This window comes from Lagenorhynchus albirostris, chromosome 21 (assembly GCF_949774975.1).
Source record: "Lagenorhynchus albirostris chromosome 21, mLagAlb1.1, whole genome shotgun sequence".
In the NCBI taxonomy this organism is placed as follows: domain Eukaryota; kingdom Metazoa; phylum Chordata; class Mammalia; order Artiodactyla; family Delphinidae; genus Lagenorhynchus; species Lagenorhynchus albirostris.
In genome coordinates this window covers 13991418-14013633 of record NC_083115.1, presented here as the reverse complement: position 1 = coordinate 14013633, position 22216 = coordinate 13991418, and the positions used below count along the sequence as shown (strand labels likewise).

General features: G+C 40.2%; 1 protein-coding gene across 3 annotated transcripts in view; it reads left to right on the top strand.

Annotated features, from left to right (window-relative positions):
* LONRF1 (LON peptidase N-terminal domain and ring finger 1) overlaps window positions 1-21964 on the top strand; it is a 45947-nt gene extending 23983 nt beyond the window's left edge. For 2 of the 3 annotated variants that reach the window (XM_060136427.1, XM_060136426.1), the window contains 5 exons: window positions 219-340; window positions 2620-2778; window positions 2891-3053; window positions 9072-9224; window positions 20597-21964. In XM_060136427.1, coding sequence (XP_059992410.1) covers window positions 219-340; window positions 2620-2778; window positions 2891-3053; window positions 9072-9224; window positions 20597-20755 — 756 coding nt within the window. In that variant the 3' untranslated portion in view covers window positions 20756-21964. Of the gene's footprint in view, window positions 1-218; window positions 341-2619; window positions 2779-2890; window positions 3054-9019; window positions 9225-20596 lie in introns of those variants that run through there. The other variant, XM_060136428.1, reaches the window with a different exon arrangement.
* The last annotated feature ends 252 nt before the right edge of the window (window positions 21965-22216 follow it).

Here is a 22216-nt window from a genome sequence, read left to right as displayed (position 1 = left end):
GTTGCAAGTATGTGTCTTCAATGCTCTTGAGTTAAGCCTCAGGCAGGTTTACCTGTTTAGCACCATCCATTGTAATGGTCCCCCTCACTAATTAAATTAATTCAGAACTGACTGTATAAATATGTAATAAAGGCTTTACTATATCAAGTTAAACTGTTTTGCCTGTTTTATACTGTAGGAAGAAAAGCACTGGAATGTAAAATAATATTGTTTTTCAGTATCTAGCAGATAGGAGGTACTGTGTCACACAGCTGTTGGAAGATTTAATAGTGAAGTATCTGCCTGATGAACTGTCTGAGAGAAAAAAAATATATGATGAAGAAACTGCTGAACTCTCACAGTAAGTTTCTTCTCAGAAAAATTAACAATCAAATTACGAACTACTACCCTTTGAAATAGTAAGGAGAAGCCTCACAGCAAGCTGGGTTCTGTCTTTAGTTCAACCCAGTGTAGTCAAAGGCATATTTTAAACAAATAGTGGCCAGCTTCCCCTGTCCTCGACAAAAGTTTTTAAAAGTTCATTTGGTAACTGGGAACTGCATCCCTCAGGCATCAATCATGGTGGTGCAGGGGGAAGGTGGAGGATAGATGGCCTGGATTGGCAGGAGGGTTAGCCAGTCAGAGGTTTGAAGGGGGTGGGACCTTGAGGCCTGAGACTGAAATTGGAAGGGGTGACTTAGGGGCTAAATTCTCAGTTAATGAAGCTATTGACTGTTAGCAGAAATGACTTAGTATCAGCAAGGTGAAAAACCTGGTGGTAACTAACTGGGATTTCAGTGGTACCACTAGTAAGAGCACATAAAAGCCAATTGGGGCTGGGTAGGTTGGACATGGTTTTGTTGCTCTGTATAGCTTTCTTTCTTCTACATTTCTTTTTCCTTTCTCTTCCCCTCATGTCTTTTCACCAGTCTCTTCTTGAGTGTCCAAGTTTCTTTCATGGGTTTCTAATTTCTTAACTCTCTTTTTTTCCCACTTACTTTTAACTGGACACTAAAGAGCAAAATTGTAATTTTTATATGCTGTTTCTATTTTTAAAAAATATAGATTAAACATTTTATATTTTTATATATTTATAAACATTTATATTTTAAATAATTGTGCTTGCAGATTTTCTTTTTCAATATCTGTCTACCAGATGTCTTCATTGGGCTAGTGGCCTTCAACAGAAGAAAGGTTTCTAATCTTTTGTTTGTAGAAGTTGATATTGATTTGTCTCCTCATGGAACTGATATTTTATTGTGTGATTTTATGATAGAAAATATTCTGATGTGAGGATTATAAGCCTCTTTGACCAACACTGCAGAAAGCTGGGATATAAGAATGCTTCAGATGTATTTTTGAAATACTAAAACATGGTGAGAGGACCAGACCCCTCACAGAAGAGTGAAATCCACGGATGACAGAAAGAGTAGTGATGTGAGGGAAGCTGAGTGTGATGGAGAAGCCTCAGGGAATCTTGCTGTGTACTAACAGGGCTATTCTTTGAAGGGGTAGCTCATCCCCTGGTACTTACAAGTTTTGCTATTTAAGAGGTATACTGGCTCCCCCCCCCCTGCTTTTATGTTCATAAGAGTGCTCAATTTTAAAAGTAGAGGAACTAGGACTGGTATGTTAAACGTGTGTATTAAATACTGCCTTTACTTAAGTAATTAGTGGTCTTTTTGAAGAAAGACTAGAAAATATTAGTGAGGGCGGGAGCCATAATCTGTAACCCGAACGTAATCATCATTGGCATTTCGGCATATATCCTTCCCGATCTTAATGTATATGAATACATTTTAAACAAAGATGGGATCATTTTAATCCTATCATTTCTGTAACTTCCTCTTCTCGTTAATCTGAACATTTAAACATAGTATCATTTTATGGTTACGTCATAATTTATTTTACTGGCCTTCTCTTTTTGCTTCTAGGTTTTGGCTACTATACACAGTGCTATGTTGAACATTCTTATAGTACTTGCAGGGAAAAAGTGAGCCTTTTGGTTCAAAGGATACGAATCTTTCTGAAAGCATTTGATGCATATGGCCAGATTCTTCTTCAGCATGGCTGTGCTATTCACGCTGCCAGTTTTCCCACACCCTTGCCAAAGCTGTGCACTGCCTTTATCCTTCACATTTCTTGCCAATCTGGCAATAACAGTGTTGTCATTTTAATTATCTGGAAGAAATGTTATCTCATTGAATTACCTGGTTTTGTTAGTATGAAAATATTTTAATGCCTAAAAATTTTGAACGATTTGCTTTTTTTGTGGGACCTCATGTTTTCTTATTATCTAACAGTGAGAGTATACTCTGTCATGTTAGAAATATTTTAAACAGATTTTAATATAAAATAGTAATTATAATCCATTGCTTTGTGATTCATAAAGATACTTAGCTCTGTATAACTTCGTATATCAAATTCAAATTTACTTGTAAGAGGATCACCAACATATTTTTAGGATTAATATTGTATCAATATGAGCTTAAATGAAAAGGATGCTGATTCCTTTTCTTACCAAGAATAAAAATCACCTGATTTTAGAGTGAATTTGCCTATTATTTATTACTGTTGCAGGCTTCACTCATTTTTGTTGTATGTCCTGATATAGAATAATGAAACTTTTTTCTTCTTCAGCTTGACCAAGAATGTTCCGATATTTGTTTGCACTATGGCCTACCCCACTGTGCCTTGCCCTCTTCATGTATTTGAGCCAAGATACAGATTGATGATTCGAAGAAGTATACAGACTGGAACTAAACAGTTTGGGATGTGTGTCAGCGATACACAAAATGGGTATGCTTTTTATGTAAATATTTTTATTGATTCTGGAATTTTCTTTGAATATTGCTGAGAACTTGCATGTTTGTTGCTTGACCTTTGATACTAATTGGAGTTTTTCCTTTAGTTTTGCAGATTATGGTTGTATGTTACAAATCAGAAATGTCCATTTCTTGCCTGATGGGAGGTCTGTGGTTGACACAGTTGGAGGAAAGCGGTTTAGGGTTTTAAAAAGAGGGATGAAAGATGGATACTGCACTGCAGACATTGAATATCTGGAAGATGTGAAGGTATGAAAAACTATTCTTTTTCAGCATGCTCTGGTATACTGTGTCCTAGGCATTGTACACGCGTAAAGGCTGATAGGAACATTAACCAGTTCTTCCTGTCAGAGACCCTCAACAATACTTATACAGATTAGCTCCAAGTTACCTTTTCATCTTGCTCTTAACCATCCTGAGTTCCAAGAGAACTTGGGAGACCAGCACCTAGATACACTGTTCATTTCTACTGGCTTCACAGCCAGCACAGTGCCTAGAATGTATGTATTTGCATGGTAATTGCTTAACAATAGCGGTGGATTCAATTGAACTTCCAATCCATGTAAGTTATGAAACCTGCTCATTCCTACCCTTTTAAACTGAATTTATTAGTAGTCAAAGCTGATGTAATCATCAGTAGATTGAACTTTGACGTAAAGGTAAACACATAAAATCCTTGAAGAATTGTTCTATGTTAAGATATGCCTAAGATACCCTAAAACTGAACACAGCACCCAACTGTGTCTAACTTTAGGGCAACACAGATAAAGCACTGTCCGTATAATTGTTGGTGGTATCTTACCTGTGGAGGGTTACTGTGAAAATTTTCTTGGATAGGGTTAATGCTGCCCTTTTGGTACTTCCAGTACCTACTCTACCATCTGCAGTTCGTTTAGGTACCAGAAAAATGATTTGTGGTACTGTAAATATCAAATGAAAGGCAACTTTCTTTGGAAGGGCATTAGAAAAACATAGATCTTACACTTTCACTTGTTCATTGATCTGTTTGAGCCCTTCATCTCAGTCAGCACCTATTCAGTGTTGGCATTAGGCATTTCTACAAACAGTGGCTCATTAAATTTTCAAAACGCTATGAGATAGCTAGCAGATGAAAGAATTCAGGAGTATTAATTTGCCAAAGATCCTGTAGGTAGTGTAAAAAAATAATTTAAAACCAGCTCTCTGGCTCCAAGTGCTATGTTTTATCATTATATCATATTGCTTCTTTGCTGATAAACTTGATTAATCTGCTATTACCTGTCCTACCTTATTATAAAGATGTTATGGGGAAACTCTGCTTTGTGCAGTGAGCCAAGAGTATGAGTTGGAATTTTGAGTTGACTGATAGTCTGTGCCTTAGGAATATTTGGCTAATGGAATCATTTGCTAAAAGGTGATGTTCTTTGTAAAACTAATAACCTTATTTTAGTTTTATGTAAATTTACATCTTCATATATTGGATTTGCTGATAAAATTCCTTGAGTATGTGGCTAAACTTATGACTATATATAAATCAGCATATCAAATATGGATTTGATGTTTAGAAAATTGAATTCTCTATGTCATTGTGGTCTTGTCTAATAATTTTTCTTCATCTATATAATGATTTCTTGTTCATTCTGGAAAAGCTTCTCAAATTTTGTTTTTTATATCAAAGTTGTTTTTTCCCTTGGTGTAGTAATTCTAATTTCTGTGACCTCTGATGACATTTTAAATTCTGTTATTGCAATGAAATTCCTTAACTTTAAAAGCTTGCCTTTAAAACTTCTGCCTACTTCTTAGCTCCTTTTTCTAACTCAGACTTTTATTTTTATCATTCCCTGTTTACTAGAGTTCACGGTTTGGTCCCTTGAATTTTGTAAAGGTAGAAAGCAGATACTTTTTTTGGTAATAGTTCTTAACAAGTCACAAGTTTATTTGCTGGGGGTTTTTGTTTTTGGATCAAATTTTTTTTATTGAAGTATAGTTGATTTACAGTGTTGTTAATTTCTGTTGTAGAGCAAAGTGATTCAGTTATACATATGTAGACATTGTTTTTTTAATATTCTTTTCCATTATGGTTTATCATAGGATATTGAGTACAGTTCTCTGTGCTATACAGTAGGGCCTTGTTGTTTATCCATGCTATATATAAAAGCTTACATCTGCTAACCCCAACTTCCCACTCCATCCCTCTCCCAGCCCCTTCCCCCTTGGCAACCCAACCACCAGTCTGTTATGTCTGTGATTGTGTTTCTGTTTTGTAGATAGGTTCATTTGTGTCATGTTTTAGATTCCACATTAGTATGATAATCTCTAGTTGCATCTAAGTTGCGGTTATTTCATTCTTTTTTATGGCAGAGTATTATTCCATTGTGTATATGTACCACATCTTCTTTATCCATATTCCTCTGTCCACGGACATTTGTTTCCATGTCTTGGCTACTGTGAATAGTGTTGCTAAGAACATAGGGGTTGCATGTATCTTTTCAAATTATGGTGTTCTCTGGATATATACCCGGGAGTGGGATTGCTGGATCATATGGTAATTCTATTTTTAGTTTCCTGAGGAACCTCCATACTGTTTTCCATATGGCTGCACCAACTTACACTCCCTCCAGCAGTACTGGAGGGTTCCCTTTCTCCACATCCTGCCCAGCATTTGTTAGTTGTAGACTTTTTAATGGTCTACACGGGCCATTCTGACCTGTGTGAGGTGGTACCTCATTGTAGTTTTGATTTGTATTTCTCTGATAGTTAGTGATGCTGAGCAACTTTTCACGTGTCTCTTGGCTATCTGTATTTCTTCTTTGGAGAAATGTCTAATTAGGTCTTCTCCCATTTTTCAGTGGGGTTACTTGTTTTCTTGTTGTTGAGTTGTATGAGCTGCTCATATATTTTGGAAATTAAGCCTGTGTTGGTCACATTGTTTGCAAATATTTTCTCCCATTCTGTAGGTTGTCTTTTTGTTTTGTTTATGGTTTCCTTTGCTGTGCAAAACCTTACAAGTTTAATTAGGTCCCATCTGTTTATTTTTGCTTTTATTTCTATTGCCTTGGTAAGAAAACATTGGTACAACTTGTGTCAGAGAATGTTTTGCCTATGTTCTCTTCTAGGAGTTTTACGGGGTCATGTCTTAGTTTAAGTCTTTAAGCCATTTTGAGTTTATTTTTGTGCATGGTGTGAGGGTGTGTTCTAACTTTACTGATTTACATGCAGCTGTCCAACTTTCCCAACACCCCTTGCTGAAGAGACTGTTTTTTCCCATTGTATGTTCTTGCTTCCTTTATTGAAGATTAATTGACTGTAGGTGTGTGGGTTTATTTCTGGGCTCTACTCTGTTCCAGTGCCAGTAACACACTGTCTTTATATTATCCCACAGCTCTCTTATATTGCTTTCTTTTTTTTTCATTTGGCTTCCTGTCTGCTTTTCTGATTGGATAATTTCCATTATTCTATCTTGCAAAACTCTTTCTTCATTATTCATTCTGCTATTCATTGCCTTTTAGCTCAGCTTTTGTCTCTGCAAATGAGTTTTCTAATTTTTCTTTGTTTCTCTTACAGTTTCTAGCTCCTTTTTACAGTAATCTGCGTTTCTGTCAATAGCCTTTCTTAATTCCTTCCATATTTTCATTACCTCCTTTCTGAACTCGGTGTCTGTTAGAATGAAGAGGTCAACTTCATTGTACTTTCAGGGGAATTGTCTTGGTCTTTTAACTGGGAGTGTGATTCCTCTGCTTCTTAATTTACTTATATTTCTCTTACTTTGTGAGTTTAGGAGAAACAATTATCTACTGTGGTCTGGGAGGGCTGTTTATATGTGGGGTGTCCCTGGGTAGCGGGTGTGGGTTTAATATATTTGGTGCGCGGGTTGTCACATGCCTGTCACCTCCTTCCTCAGTGTGTACCAGCTGTTGTCCCCTTGATGGGGTTGTGCAGGTGCAGCCGCTGCTGCCTGGCCCTGGGAGGGGAGGCAGGAGGTGGCTTGCACCCACTCCTGGCGTCTGGGAGGAGGGAGGCAGTGGCAACTTGTGACAGAGTCTCAAGCACATGCGGGCAGTGTCCTGCCCTCTGCGAGCGCACACACAGGAAAAAGGCTACAATGGCAGGTCCCACCCCTCCCCTTGAGCACCCCCCAAACAAAGCACCCCCTCTAAGGCGGCCCAGGTTTCCTCCTCATACACTCTCAGTTGCGGTTGCACCAGATTCTAGCTACCACCCCCAGGCTGTTTCCACACAGCCAACCCCAGTCCTGTTGCTGGGTCTGATCTCTGAAGCCCGAGTACCAGCACCCAGCCCCGGCTGACACACATCTCAGGCTGGGGAGCCCACAGTGGCAGCACTGACCATCCGTCCTCTCTCCACTCTGGCTGCCACAAACCAGCTGCTGTGTTCTCCAAGGTTCTGAAGCTCCCTACTGTCCTGGTCAATCTCCCTGCCGGTGAAGGGGCTTCCCAGGGTCTAGGAACCTTTCTTCTTTCCCAGCTCCCTCCCGGGGACACGGGTCCTGTCCTGATTCCTTTCTCATTTTCTTTTTTTTCTGTCTTCTTTTTTTCCTACCTGGTTACATGGTGATTGTCTTGCCCTTTCAGCAGTCTGAGGTCTTCTGCCAGTGTTCAGTAGATATCCTGGGAGAATCATTCCACGTGTACTCATTCCATATGTAGATTTTTGATGTATTTGAGGGAGAAGGTGAGCTTCACATCCTACTACTTCACCATCTTGATCCCAGCCCCACAAGTTTATTTATTGCTCCTATCAAGACCAATGTGTGTTAGCAGAGGACTGAACCTTGTATAGCCAATTCCAAGACCAGAATGCTTGAATCATATGGCTCTTCTACCTTTCTTTTAAAATTTTTCGTGTGGTAAAATACACATGACATAAAATTTACCATTTTAACCATTTTTACATATGCAGTTCAGTGGCATTAAGCACGTTCACATTGTGAACAACTTTGGTTTTCTTTTTCATTTCAAATCCTTCAAAAATAAGAAGTATGTTCTTTTGTCTCTTGTGTGCTATAGTCTTTTTATTTATTTTATTTTTGGCTGCGTTAGGTCTTTGTTGCTGCGCACGGGCTTTGTCTAGTTGCGGCGAGCAGGGGCGTGGTGCACAAGCTTCTCATTGCGGTGGCTCCTCTTGCTGCAGAGCACAGGCACACAGGCTTCATTAGTTGCAGCACGCAGACTCAGTAGTTGTGGTGCACGGGCCTAGTTGCTCTGCAGCATGTGGGATCCTCCCGGAGCAGGGCTCAAACCCATGTCCCCCACACTGGCAGGCAGACTCTCAACCACTGCACCACCGGGGAAGCCTCTGTGCTATATATAAGTCTTACCTTTTATACATCAGGATATTTTCAGAGTCCCATTGTTGTTTTTTATTGAGTCAGTCTTGAAGTAGGAAAGGCTGACTCAGGCCTGGTATTTGTTCAGTGCGTTAATGTATGTGAAATATAGTGCTCTCTGGCATGGAGTGAGTGGGATATGAGTGTTAATCAATATGAGATGGATGAGTTAATGTTCCATCTTCCCACCTGTGTTTTATGAGACTACTCTTCTGGATCTTAGGCTGGAAGGCTGATGCATTTAATTTTATATTTGCAGTTTGATGAGCCAGTAGTCCAGAGGGCATACACAGGGGATGGAGGTAGCCACGGCCTTGGGCCTTTACAGCAGCAGCAGTTCATCATTGTATAATGAGTGTATAATGTATTGTCTCTCTTTTGAAATTCTGGCTTTATATGCTAAGTTATTTGTTGCAGTTTTTGTTTTGACCCAGTTCCCTGGTTAAAGGTGTAATTATGCTTTCCCTCTGTCCTATTACTGCTTTTGCTGTGGCACCTTAAATCTCCCCCAATCTTCCCTTTCATTGTAGCAACTGTATTCCTGGTTTTTTTGTTCTACTGCTTTCAAAGGCTGTTGATCCATAAAGATGAATTCCCAGTCCCTGTAGATCTTTATCTGAGAACTAACTCTCCATCTTACCCCTCCCAGTTAGGGGCTGTTAGTTGGGTTCTGCAGTGTCGCACTGCTAACTCAGCAAGACTGCTAACTCAGCAAGGCTAGGTCAGCTATGCTGGGAGGTCAAGGCTTGCTGTCTTTCTTAGTCTGGCCCATTGGCACTCTGTGAGGCAGAAATGTATGGTGTTTACTGCATAAGAATAATACTCTGATCCAGCACTGAAATAGGTATTCCCTATTTTTTTATGGTTTTTTTTTTTTCCATTTCTGTAGGGATGGATGGGAAGATTAGACACAGACACCTTACTGACTGTTGTATTTCTAGGTTGAGAATGAAGAGGAGATAGAGAACCTCCGACAGCTTCACGATTTGGTCTACTCCCAAGCCTGCAGCTGGTTTCAGAATTTAAGAGACAGATTTCGAAGCCAAATTCTTCAGCACTTTGGATCAATGCCCGGGAGGGAGGAAAACCTCCAGGTATGATGGCTTTGATATTGTTTCCAAAAGTCTCACTTTTTGTGTAAACCCAAGTTGGTAGATTTTTTTTTTTTTGTTATAAATTTATTTATTTTTGGCTGAGTTGGGTCTCTGTTGCTGTAGGCGGGCTTTCTCTAGTTGCCGGGAGCAGGGGCTACTCTTGGTTGTGGTGCACGGGCTTAGTTGCTCTGCAGCCTGTGGGATCTTCCTGGACCAGGGCTTGAACCTGTGTCCCCTGCATTGGCAGGCAGATTCTTAACCACTGCACCACCAGGGAAGTCCCGAAATTGGTAGATTTTTTAAGTTTCTTCATCTTTAGTTTTGCACATCTCCTTTGTCCTGTCTTTAGATTTGTGACCATATTCTCTAGCACAGGGGTATCCACTGCATCTTATATAGGAAGAGGATGGAAACAGTGTCAGCTGAGATGCATATAGGAGCAAGTGCAGGAGGAGAAAGCCCCCAGCTGAGGATTTTCCAGAAGGAGGGATAAGGAATTAGAAATGGGACATGGGAGATAGGATCAAGATGGCAGAGGAGTAGGACGTGGAGCTCACCTTCTCCCACAAATACATCACAGTTACATCTACATGTGGAACGATTATCACAGAACATCTACTGGATGCTGGCAGAAGACCTCAGACTTCCAAAAGGGCAAGAAAATCTACACAAAAAATCTACACAAAACTGGGTAGGACAAAAGAAAAAAAGAGAAAGGAATTGGGATGGGACCTGCGCCCCTGGGAGGGAACTTTGAAAGAGGAAAGGTTTCCCGACACTGGGAAGTCCCCTCACTGGTGGGGAGATCAGCTGGGACAGAGGGAGAGCTTCAGAGACACGGAGAAGAGCACAACAACCAGTTTGCAGAGGGCAAAGCAGAGAGAGACCTGCACAGATGGTCGGTGCCACCAAGCACTCACCAACCTGAGACACTTGTCCGCTGGGGCAGGAGGGGGCGAGGCTCAGGCTTCAGAGGTCAGACGCTGGGGAGAGGGCTGTGGTTGGCTGTGTGGAGACAGCCTGAGGGGGCTAGGGTGTAGGGCCCCACGACCGAGGGAATACAGGAAGAAACCTGGGACTGCCAGAGAGGCAAGGTGCCATTGTTCGGGGTGTGCAAGGAGAGGGTCAGGACTGCCGTAGGAGCTTCCGTCTCCGAGCACGCACTCTCAGGCAACGGGGCACTGCCTGCCTGAGCTCCAGGGGCGGGTGCAAGCTGCAGCTGCCATCTCGGACTCCAGAGGCAGGTGCAGACCACTGCTGAGGGTCCCACAACCACGTGCCAACTGCTGCCCCCTCCTCCCTGGCAGCGTACATAAGCCACGCACCGCACACCCCAATCCAGGGGACAACGGCCAGCACACGCCGAGGAAAGGGGCAACAGGCATCCAAACCAAGAACAGCCCTCACGCCAAAAAATTGTTAAACCCACGCAAGCTACGTAGGGACGCTCCCGCGTGTAACAGCCCGCCAAGACCACAGTACGTAATTGCTCCTCCTAAACTGATGCAAACTACGTAGGGACGCTCCCGCGTGTAACAGCCTGCCAAGACCACAGTACGTAATTGCTCCTCCTAAACTGACGCAAACTACGTAGGGACGCTCCCACGTGTAACAGCCCGCCAAGACCACAGTACGTAATTGCTTCTCCTAGACTGACGCAAGCTACGTAGGGACGCTCCCGCGTGTAACAGCCCGCCAAGACCACAGTACGTAATTGCTTCTCCTAAACTGACGCAAGCTACGTAGGGACGCTCCCGCGTGTAACAGCCCGCCAAGACCACAGTACGTAATTGTTTGTTTCTCCTAAACTGACGCAAGCTACGTAGGGACGCTCCCGCATGTAACAGCCCGCCAAGACCACAGTACGTAATTGTTTGTTTCTCCTAAACTGACGCAAGCTACGTAGGGATGCTCCCGCATATAACAGCCTGCCAAGACCACAGTACATAATTGCTTCTCCTAAACTGACAGAGTAAGAGACAAGTAAAGTGAAGACACAGAGACCACTCCCAGTTAAAAGACCAAGAGCAATGAAACAGACCTCTTCAGTCTAATAATAGATACCGAGTTCAAAAAGGGAGGTAATGAAAATACTGAAGGAATTAAGAAAGGCTATCAACAGAAATGCAGATTACTGTTAAAAGAAACTAGAAGGAAGAGCCAAGAAAAATTTAAAAATTCATTTGCAGAGATGAAAGCTGAGCTAAAGGCAATGATAGCAGAATGAATAATGAGGAAAGAATAAGTGATCTGCAATATAGAAAAATGGAAATTACCCAATCAAAACAGCAGACAGGAAGCCAAATGAAAAAAACAAGAAAGCAATGTAAGAGACCTGTGGGATAATATAAAGCTGGCCAATCTATGCATAGTAGGGATTCCAGAGGGGGAAGAAAGAGAAAAAGGGATGGAAAATGTATTTGAAGAAATTATGTCTGAAAACTTCCCAAACCTAAAGAAGGAAACATGTCTAGCTACAGGAAGCACAGAGGGGGTCCCAAACAAGAGGAACCCAAACAGACCCACACCAAGACATATTATAATTAAAATGGCATAAGTTAAAGAGAGGCTTCTAAAGGCAGCAAGAGAAAAACAGCGTTAATTACAAGGCAACTCCCATAATGCTATCAGCTGATTGCTCTACAGAAACACTGCAGGCCAGAAGCGAGCGGCAGGATATATTCAGAGTCCTGAAAGGGGAAAACCTGCAACCTAGGGTACTCTACCCAGCAAGGTTATCAGTTAGGATAGAAGGAGAGAGAAAGAATTTCTCAGACAAGCAAAAACTAAAAGAATACAGCAATACTAAACTTATCTTAAAAAAATATTGAAATGTCTTCTCTAAATAAAAAAGCAGCAAGAAGATATAGGAAGGAGGAAATCACAATTGGAAAGTAAATAAACTAGCCAGTATACACATCAAAAAGAAAATTAAAAAACCCTATTAGTGAAAGCAACAATAGACACAAGGAATAGCAAAAGGATAAACGTTAAGATGTAAAAAAGGACATCAAAACCATAAAATGGGGCTTCCCTGGTGGCGCAGTGGTTGAGAGTCCACCTGTCGATGCAGGGGACACAGGTTCGTGCCCCGGTCCGGGAAGATCCCACATGCCGCGGAGCGGCTGGGCCCGTGAGCCATGGCCGCTGAGCCTGTGCGTCCGGAGCCTGTGCTCCACAACGGGAGAGGCCACAACAGTGAGAGGCCCACATACCGCGGAAAAAAAAAAAACCCATAAAATGTAAAGAAGGAAAGTAAGAAAATGTAGATTCTTTAAGAATGTGTTTGAGCCTACATGACTATCAGTCTAAAGCAAGCACATATAGGAAGGGGTTAACATACTTGAAAAACAGGGCAACCACATATCAAAAGCATACAATAGATTCACAAAACCCAAAAAGAGAACACAAGCATAAAATGAAATCATCAAACCACAAAAAGAAAAAAAAGGATCAAAGAATCAACTGGAAGCAAGGTTTAAAATGGCAATAAATACACATGTATCAGTAATTACCTTAAATGTCAATAGACTGAATGTTCCGATCAAAAGACAGAGTTTCAGATTAGATTAAAAAACAAGAGTCTATAATATGCTGCCTACAAGAGAGCCACCTTAGGGCAAAGGACACACATAGACTGAAAGTGAGGGGATGGAAAAAAAGGTATTTCATACAAATGGAAATGACAAGAAAGCAGCAGTTGCAATACTCGTATCAGACAAAATAGACTTTGAAACGAAGGCCATAAAAAAAGGCAAAGAAGGACACTATATAATGATAAAAGGATCAATATAAGAAAAGGATTATGCACTCGTCAGCATATGTGCACCTAAATACATAAAGCAAATACTAACAGATAAAGGGAGAAATTGATAGGAATACAATAATAGTAGGAGACTTTTAACACCCCACTCACAATACATGGACACATCTTCTAGACAGAAAATCAATAAGGCACAGAGATCCTAAATGATACAACAGTGAGACTTAATTGATATTTTCAGGACGTTATATCCAAAAAAACCCGGAATACACATTCTTTTCAAGTGCACATACTAGAGCACAAAACTAACCTTAAAAAATTTAAGAGTATAGAAATTATTTCAAGCATTTTCTCTGACCACAACAGCATGAAACTAGAAATCAGCCACAGGAAAAGAAATGAGAAACAATTACATGGAGACTGCTAAACAACATGCTACTAAAAAAACCAATGGGTCAACAAGGAAATCAAAAATTAAATTTAAAAATACCTTGAGACAATGAAAACACAGCCATACAAAATCTATGGGATGCAGCAAAAGCAGTTCTTAGAACAAAGTTAACAGCAATACAGGCCTTCCTCAAAAAACAAGAAAAATCTCAAATAAACAACCTATCACCTAAAAGAATTAGGAGAACAAAACCTAAAGCCAGCAGAAGGAAGGAGATAATAAAGATCAGGGAGGAAATAAAATAGAGGTTAAAAAATATAGAAAAAAAATAAAACCAATAGCTGGTTCTTTGAAAGGATAAACAAGATTTTCAAACCTCTGGCCAGGCTCACCAAGAAAAGAGAACCCAAATAAGATAAGAAATGAAAAAGAAATCTCAACTAATATGCCAACAACTTTGACAAATTTGACAACCTAGATGAAATGGACAAGTTTCTACATACAACCCACCAAAACTGAATCAAGAAGAAGTAGATAATTTGAACAGACTGATCACCAGGAGTGAAATAGAATCTGTAATTTAAAAAAACCAAACAAACAGACAAAGAAACTCCCTACAAAGAAAAGTCCAGGGCCAGATGGCTTCACAGGTGAATTCTACCAAACATCCAAAGAAGAACTTATACCAATTCTCAAACTCTTCCAAAGACTGAGGAGGGGGGAATACTCCCAAGGACATTCTCTGAAGCCACTGTCACCCTGATACCAAACCAGATAAAGACACAACCAAAAAAAAAAAAAAAAAAAAAAATTACAGGCCTGTATCTTTGATGAATATAGATGCAAAAATTCTCAACAAAATATTAGCAAACTGGGCTTCCCTGGTGGCACAGTGGTTGAGAGTCTGCCTGCCGATGCAGGGGACACGGGTTCGTTCCCCGGTCTGGGAAGATCCCACATGCCGCGGAGCGGCTAGGCCCATGAGCCATGGCCGCTGAGCCTGCGTGTCCGGAGCCTGTGCTCCACAACGGGAGAGGCCACAACAGTGAGAGGCCCGCATACCGCAAAAAAAAAAAAAAAAAAAAAGCAAACTGAATCCAGCAACACATAAAAAAGATCATACACCACAACCAAGGGGGAGTCATCCCAAGTTCACAAGGATGGTTCAACATATGCAAATCAATGTGATACACCACATCAAGAAAAGACAAAAACCACATGATCATCTCAATAGATGCAGAAAAGCATTTGACAATATTCACCATCCATTCATGATAAAAACTCTTACCAAAGTGGGTATAGAGGGAACATATCTCCATATAATAAAAGCTATTTATGACAAACCCACAGCCAGTATAATACTAAATGGTGAAAAGCTGAAAGCCTTCCTGCTAAAATCTGGAACAAGACAAGGATGCCTGCTCTCACCTCTTCTATTCAACATAGTATTGGAAGTCCTAGCCACAGCAATCAGACAAGAAATAAAAGGTATCCAAATTGGAAAGGAAGAGGTAAAATAGTCACTCTATGCAGATGACCTGATACTATATATAAAAAACCCTAAAGACTCCACACAAAAGTTACTAGATCAAATAAATGAATTCAGCAAAGTAGCAGGATACACAATTAACATGCAGAACTCGGTTACATTTCTTTACACTAACAATGAAATATCAGAAAGGGAATGTAAAAATCAATACCTTTTAAAATTGCACCAAAAAATAAAGGACTAAAGAGAATTCAAAGAAATGGAAAGATATCCCATACTCTTGGATTGGAAGGATTAATATTGTTAAAATGGCAATATTACCTAAAGCAATCTACAGATTTAATGTGATCCCTATCAAATCACCCATGAAATTTTTCACAGAACTAGAATAATCCAAAAATTTATATAGAACCATAAAAGACTCAGAATTGCCAGAGCAATCCTGAGGAAAAAAAACAAAGCAGGAGGCATAACTCTCCCAGACTTTAGACAATACTACAAAGCTACAGTCATCAAAACAGTGTGGTATTGGTACAGAAACAGACATACAGATCAATGGAACAGAATAAAGAAATAAACCCATACACCTACAGTCAATTCATCTTCAATAAAGGAGGCAAGAATATAAAATGGGAAAAAGATAGTCTCTTCAGCAAGGGGTGCTGGGAAAGTTGTACAGCTGTGTGTAAATCAGTGAAGTTAGAACACACCCTCACAGTGTGCACAAAAATAAACTGAAAATGGCTTAAAGACTTAAGACAACACCATAAAACTCCTAAAAGAGCATAGGCAAAACATTCCCTAACACAATTTGTACCAGTGTTTTCTTAGGTCAGCCTCCCAAGGCAATAGAAACAAAAGCAAAAATAAACAGGACCTAATCAAACTTACAAGCTTTTGCACAGCAAAGGAAACCATAAACAAAACGAAAAGACAAACTACAGAATTAGAGAAAATATTTGCAAATAATGTGACTGACACAGGCTAACTTCCAAAATATGTAAGCAGCTCATACAACTCAATAACAAAAAAACAAACAACCCAATCAAAAAATGGGCAGAAGACCTAAATAAACATTTCTCCAAAGAAGAAATACAGATGACTAATAGGCACATGAAAAGATGTTCAACATAGCTAACAGAAAAATGCAAATCAAAACTACAACGGGGTACTACCTCACACAGGTCAGAATGGCCACTATTATAAAGGCCACAGGGCTCTGCTCTGCCAGTGGTTAAGAATCTGCTTTCCAATGCAGGGGACACACAGGTTCGATCCCTTGTAGGGGAACTAAAATCCCACATGCCACGGGGCAACTAAGCCCATGTGCTCTAGAGCCCACGCCCCACAACTAGAGAGCCTGTGTGCTGCAACTGCTGAGCCCGTGCACCACAAGTCCTGAACCCGCACGCCATAACTAGAGAGAAGCCCACGCACCACAATGAAAGATCCCACATGCTGCAGTGAAGGTCCCACATGCCGCAACTAAGACCCCATGCAGCCAAATAAATAATGTTTTTTTTTTTTAAAAAAAAAAAAGGGAGGGAGACGCAAGAGGGAAGAGATATGGGAACATATGTATATGTATAACTGATTCACTTTGTTATAAAGCAGAAACTAACACACCATTGTAAAGCAATTGTACCCCAATAAAGATGTTAAAAAAAAAATAAAAATAAAAGCCCCCAGATAACAAATGCTAGAGAGGGTGTGGAGAAAAGGGAACTCTCCTACACTGAAGGTGGGAATGTAAGTTGGTGTGGCCACTGGAAAACAGTATGGAGGTTCCTCAAAAAGCTAAAAGTAGAGTTGCCATATAATCCAGCAATCCCACTCCTGGGCACATATCCAGACAAAACTATAATTCAAAAAGATACATGCACCCCTGTGTTCATAGCAGCACTATTCACAATAGCACACGTCACAAGACATGGAAACAACCTAAATGTCCATCGATAGAAGAATGGATAAAAAAGGTGTGTACATATATATATACAATGAAATACTACTCAGCCAGGACAAAATAATGCTATTTGCAGCAACATGAATGCAACTAGAGATTATCATACTAAATGAAGTAAATCAGAAAGAGAAAGATAAATACTATATGATATCACTTATATGTGGAATCTAAAATATGGCACAAATGAACCTATCATGAACCTGAACCTATCTACAAAACAGAAATGGACTAGCAGAGAACAGACTCATTGTTGCCAAGGGGGAGGTGGGGAGGGAGAGGGATGGACTGGGAGTTTGGGGTTGGTAGATGCAAACTATTACATTTAGAATTGATAAACAACAAGGTCCTACTGTATAGCACAGGGAACTATATCCAATCTCTTGGGATAAACCATAATGGAGAAGAATATAAAAAAAGAATGTATATATGTGTATAATTGAGTCACTTTGCTTTACAGCAGAAATTAACACAACACAACATTGTAAATCAACTATACTTCAATTAAAAAAAGGGGACATGGTACCATCTAGTAAATTGTGCCCATAAGACAGCTACGTCTTCGAGCCTCTTTGGCTTTGCTGTTATTCTTTGAGAGTTGAGAGATGTATCATTTTCTATACTTTTAAAAAATCTTGTCACCTTTTCTGTTATCCCCAGCTTTTTACCCTGCCACTTTAATTCATTTTTATCTCTTCATGTTTTATATTTCACTCCTCATGAAACTATCGTTCTTATGGTCTTGATCTGGAATTTAGGGTTTACATTTAAGTTTAATCTAATTAGCATACAGCAGGTGCTTTCTGGTCAAGCAGAGCACTGCAAGAGGCATAAAGAAGAGTTCCTATCCTGGAAAATCTGGAAAAAGACCCACCAAAGCATTAGGCATAAGCATTGTTGAATTGAGTTGGATACAATGTTTGTGGTTAGATGGGAATAGATTACATAAAGGAATGGCTGTAAATGAATATCAGATGGACAGAGGGCCCCTGTGATGGACACTGTCTCTCATTCCAGTTTTCAAAGGTCGGCCTACATCTGTCTGAATCTCAATTGAATCCTTCAGCTGAACTTGAAATTTCAACATCACATCATCTCCAAACTGAGTTCTCATTCTGTGTCCAGCATATATCAGTTGCCACGTGTTTGTTTTATCCTGGCTACCTGAATCTGATTGAACTTGATAGAAACAGCTTTTGATGAGCACAGAATTGAATAAGTACATTTTAAATGTTAACAAACCAACTTGTAGAAAATTTCAACATTACTTTCCAATCACCTCCACCACCCTCACTTTTATTATGCAGTCCTCTTCCACTGCTTTCAGTTAGTCATACTGTATGAGTCAGGATTCAGTCAGGAAAACAAAAGCAGCCACTCTATATATCCCAGGAGTGAAGGGTTTATTGTCGGAATTAAAGTTGACACCCCCATTGGGAGAGCTGGAGGAGGGAGGATCAGATCAGGCCATCGTCAGCGGAGCTCAGGAACTCTCTTCCTGACACAGTGGAGCACGGGCTCAGGACTTGAGGGGAAGCTGCTGTCATCCTTAGGAATCCCAGGGCAGTCCCCACCAGTATCTCAGTTTGCAGTAGTGGAGCAGGTGGTTTTCACGAATGCTCTGGAAGGCTTCTGCAAATCTCACATCTGCCCACACTTGGCAACAGCCTCCAGAGAACAATAGCTTCCTCTCCCAACTTCCAAATCTTGAAAGAGTGCCTCTCATTGGTCATGTTTAACCTGGAACCACCCCCTCACATGGGGGGAGGGGATCCTGGGAAATGTAGTTTCTGATGTCTCTACGGAAGGTGGCTGTGATGCTGAGTTGACAACAGGCAGGACACAGATAAGTCCAGTTTGATTCTAGGAGGAGCTTATTGATATCAACTCATGTCACAGCTCCTTTTGTCATTCTGAAACTTCATGTTTTAGGTTCAGTAAAAAGCAATTCAGTGTGTAGTAAAGGTGGCTTAAACATTCTTGTATATAAATTCCTAATTCGTTCCATAGCCAGTAGTCAGCCCTTGCAACATCAGATGAAGTTCTTTGCTGGAGATATGTTTATTTCTCAAATGAAACTGGAAGCTGAGACTTTTCTTATATCCTTCCTAGAATTCCACAATTCTTTGAAGACATTTAAAAATATCACTTAACTTGTTTTAATATTTTATTTATTTATTTTTTTTGGCCATGCCGTGTGGCATGCGGGATCTTAGTTACCTGACCAGGGATCGAACCCATGCCCCCTGCATTGGAAGCGCAGAGCCTTAACCACTGGACCACCGGACCACCAGGGAGGTCCCTTAGTGTTTTAAATATATATTTTAAGAAAGCAGTTCTCAACTGGGGACAGTTTTGCCCCGTGGGACATTTGGCAATATCTGGAGACGATTTTGACCATCAGAACTGGGGGAGGTGCTACTGGCAGCTAGTAGACAGAGGTCAGAGATGTGCTAAACATGCTACAATGCACAGGACAGTCCCCATAACACAGAACTGTCCAGCCCCAGAAGCCAGTAGCCTGAGATTGAGATACCCTGTTTAGGTCAGTGAAGAGGAAAGAGTGCTGGCTATGAGGCAGGTCTGGATTATTTGAATCTTAGCTCTGCCACATAGGAGCTGAGATATCTTGGACAATTTGCATTATATTTAATTAAGCTTCAGTTTCCCCATTTTATATGGGCATAATAGTGCCCTCCTTACATGATTGATAAAGGATTTGAGATAGCCATTCTGACAGGTGTGAGATGATAGCTCACTGTGGTTTTGATTTGCTTTCCCTGATGATTAGTGATGTTGTGATATCACCTCATACCTGTCAGAATGGATACTGTCAGGAAGACAAGTATTAGTGAGGATGTGGAGAGAAAAGGAAACACTCATGCACTGTTGGTGGGAATGTAAATTGGTGCAGCCACTGTGGAAACAGTATGGAGGTTCCTCAAAAAAATTAAAAATTGTACTACCATGAGATCCAGCAATGCTACTCCTGAGTATATATCCAAGGAAAATGAAAACACTAATTTGAAAAGATACATGCACCCAGTGTTCACAGCAGCATTATTTGCAATTGCCAAGATATGGAAACAACCTAAGCCCATCAACAGAAGAATGAATAGAGATGTGGGTGTGTGTGTGTGTGTGTGTGTGTGTGTGTGTGTGTGTGTGTGTGTGTGTGTGTGTGTGTGTGTGTGTGTGTGTGTGTCTACAATGGAATGTTACTCAGCCGTAAAAAAGAATGAAATTTTGCCATTTTTGACAACATGGATGGACCTGGAGATTATCATACTAAGTGAAATAAGTCAGAAAGACAAATACTGTATGTTTTCACTTCTATGTGGAGTATAAAAAAATAAAACAAATGAACAAACATAACAAAACCGAAACAGACTCACAGATACAGAAAACAAATGGTAGTTACCAGAGGGAAGTGAAGGAGGAGGAGGGGTAAAGGGGATTAAGAGGTACAAACTACTAGGTATAAAATAGGTAAGTTACAAGGATGTAAAGTGCAGCACAGGGAATATAGTCAACATTTTATAATAACTTTATATGGAGGATAATCTATAAAAATACTAAATCACTGTTGCACGCCTAAAACCAACAGTATTGTAAGTCAACTATACTTCAATTAAAATTTTTTTAAGTTAGTAAAAGAATCTGACACCATAAAGTGCTCAATACAGATTAGCTTGGTGGTGGATTTTTACTGCTGTAATTACATAAATATTTGTTTTATTAACACTATACAATGTGGATTCTTTTTTAGGCAATCCCTAATGGACCCGCCTGGTGTTGGTGGCTTCTTGCCGTCCTTCCCGTCGACCCCCGCTATCAGCTGTCGGTTTTGTCAATGAAGTCTTTGAAAGAACGGTTGACAAAGATACAGCATATACTGACTTATTTTTCTAGAGACCAATCTAAGTAACCAACTGCTTGGATCTTCCTCTAAAATTACCCTAATCTGGCTGTGGTGATGGCCAGATTGTCCGCTGCCTTTGCACATCCAGTGCTGGTTTGAGAAATGTAATGAAACTGTTCTTTTTTTTTTTCTTTTTCCTTCAACCTCCTGAATCATGTGGTTCTGCAAACAGATACCTTCAACTAGGATTTAGACCACTAAGAACTTGCACAGAAAAACACACACTAAATGTGTGTTAAACCTCTACATTGTGATGAAGTTGCACTATGTACCATACTCTAAATGAAATGAGAACTCTGTGTGTGGGTGCGTGTGTGTGTGTGTGTGTGTGTGTGTGTGCGCGCGCGCGCGCATGCGCGCCCGTGTGGGTAGTATGGGTGCATTTTCTCTGGCTTTAAAATTTTAAAAGAAAAAAAAAAGCCATAGAGAGCAGAACTTGCCGAGGGTCATTTATTGCCCAAGTTTACAACAGTAGCGATACAAGTTTTTGCAAATTGAATTTGCCTCAGATTTCTCTGTCCTGATGCTTAATTTGCACAAGTACGTAAGCTATGGTATTGAGTATCACTTTTTGTCGGAAATACCGCTCTTGCTGAACTGTCTTGACCATTGACTAGGACACAGTTTCTTATTTATGTAAATACTTGCATCCCAATAGCCAACAGGCATCGGATGCAGAACCTAGAGCCAGTTTTCAGGAACAATTGCAAACCTGACTTGGTACTGTGCATCTATTCATAAAACACTTAAAACTGTGAAAATATGGTTTACACTTAACTGTACATAAAGGTAAATGGAGAACTCAGTTCAGTACCAGTTAGTTTGTACATTTTAGGGGGGCTTTTCACATTAACTGCCCATCTATGTAATTTATAGTTTGACATATGTTTGTTTAAAAAAACTACATAGTATAAACCCATTAAGGATCTAAGGGAAGAGAAGAAGCTTAATGTAGAACTAAGCTTTTAAAGTATGTTGGTTTTTTTTTTTTAATTCTCGTCTTGGTGCAAATGTTAGTTATGCCTTATTCATATCACAGTTAGATCACCATGCTGTGACATGGTCTGTATTCATGCTGCCCTAGATACTTTTGTAATTATTTGTTGCAGACTTGTGACTGTCCCTCTTAACTTTCTTTTATGTAAGTAATTTGTAAAAGTTTCTTAAAAATTTTGCTTTTGCTTATTTAATTTTGAATAAAAGCTAAATTCATAATACTTTTTTTCCTTAATGATTAGGTTAATGTCAAAAAAAGATCAGCGGAGGAATCAAGCTACACAGAGTAGAGAACAGATGAGTTTTGCCTACTGTTTTGTGCTGTGAGATGTAAGCTATAGCTTTCAAAATACTTTTTTTTTTTTTTTGGTCATCTTTTGACCAAACAATGAAGTGTCTTAAGGAAAGTTTAGGCCTAGAACCATCCTCTAAAGCAGGGGTCCCCCAACCCCCGGACTGGTACCAGTCCGT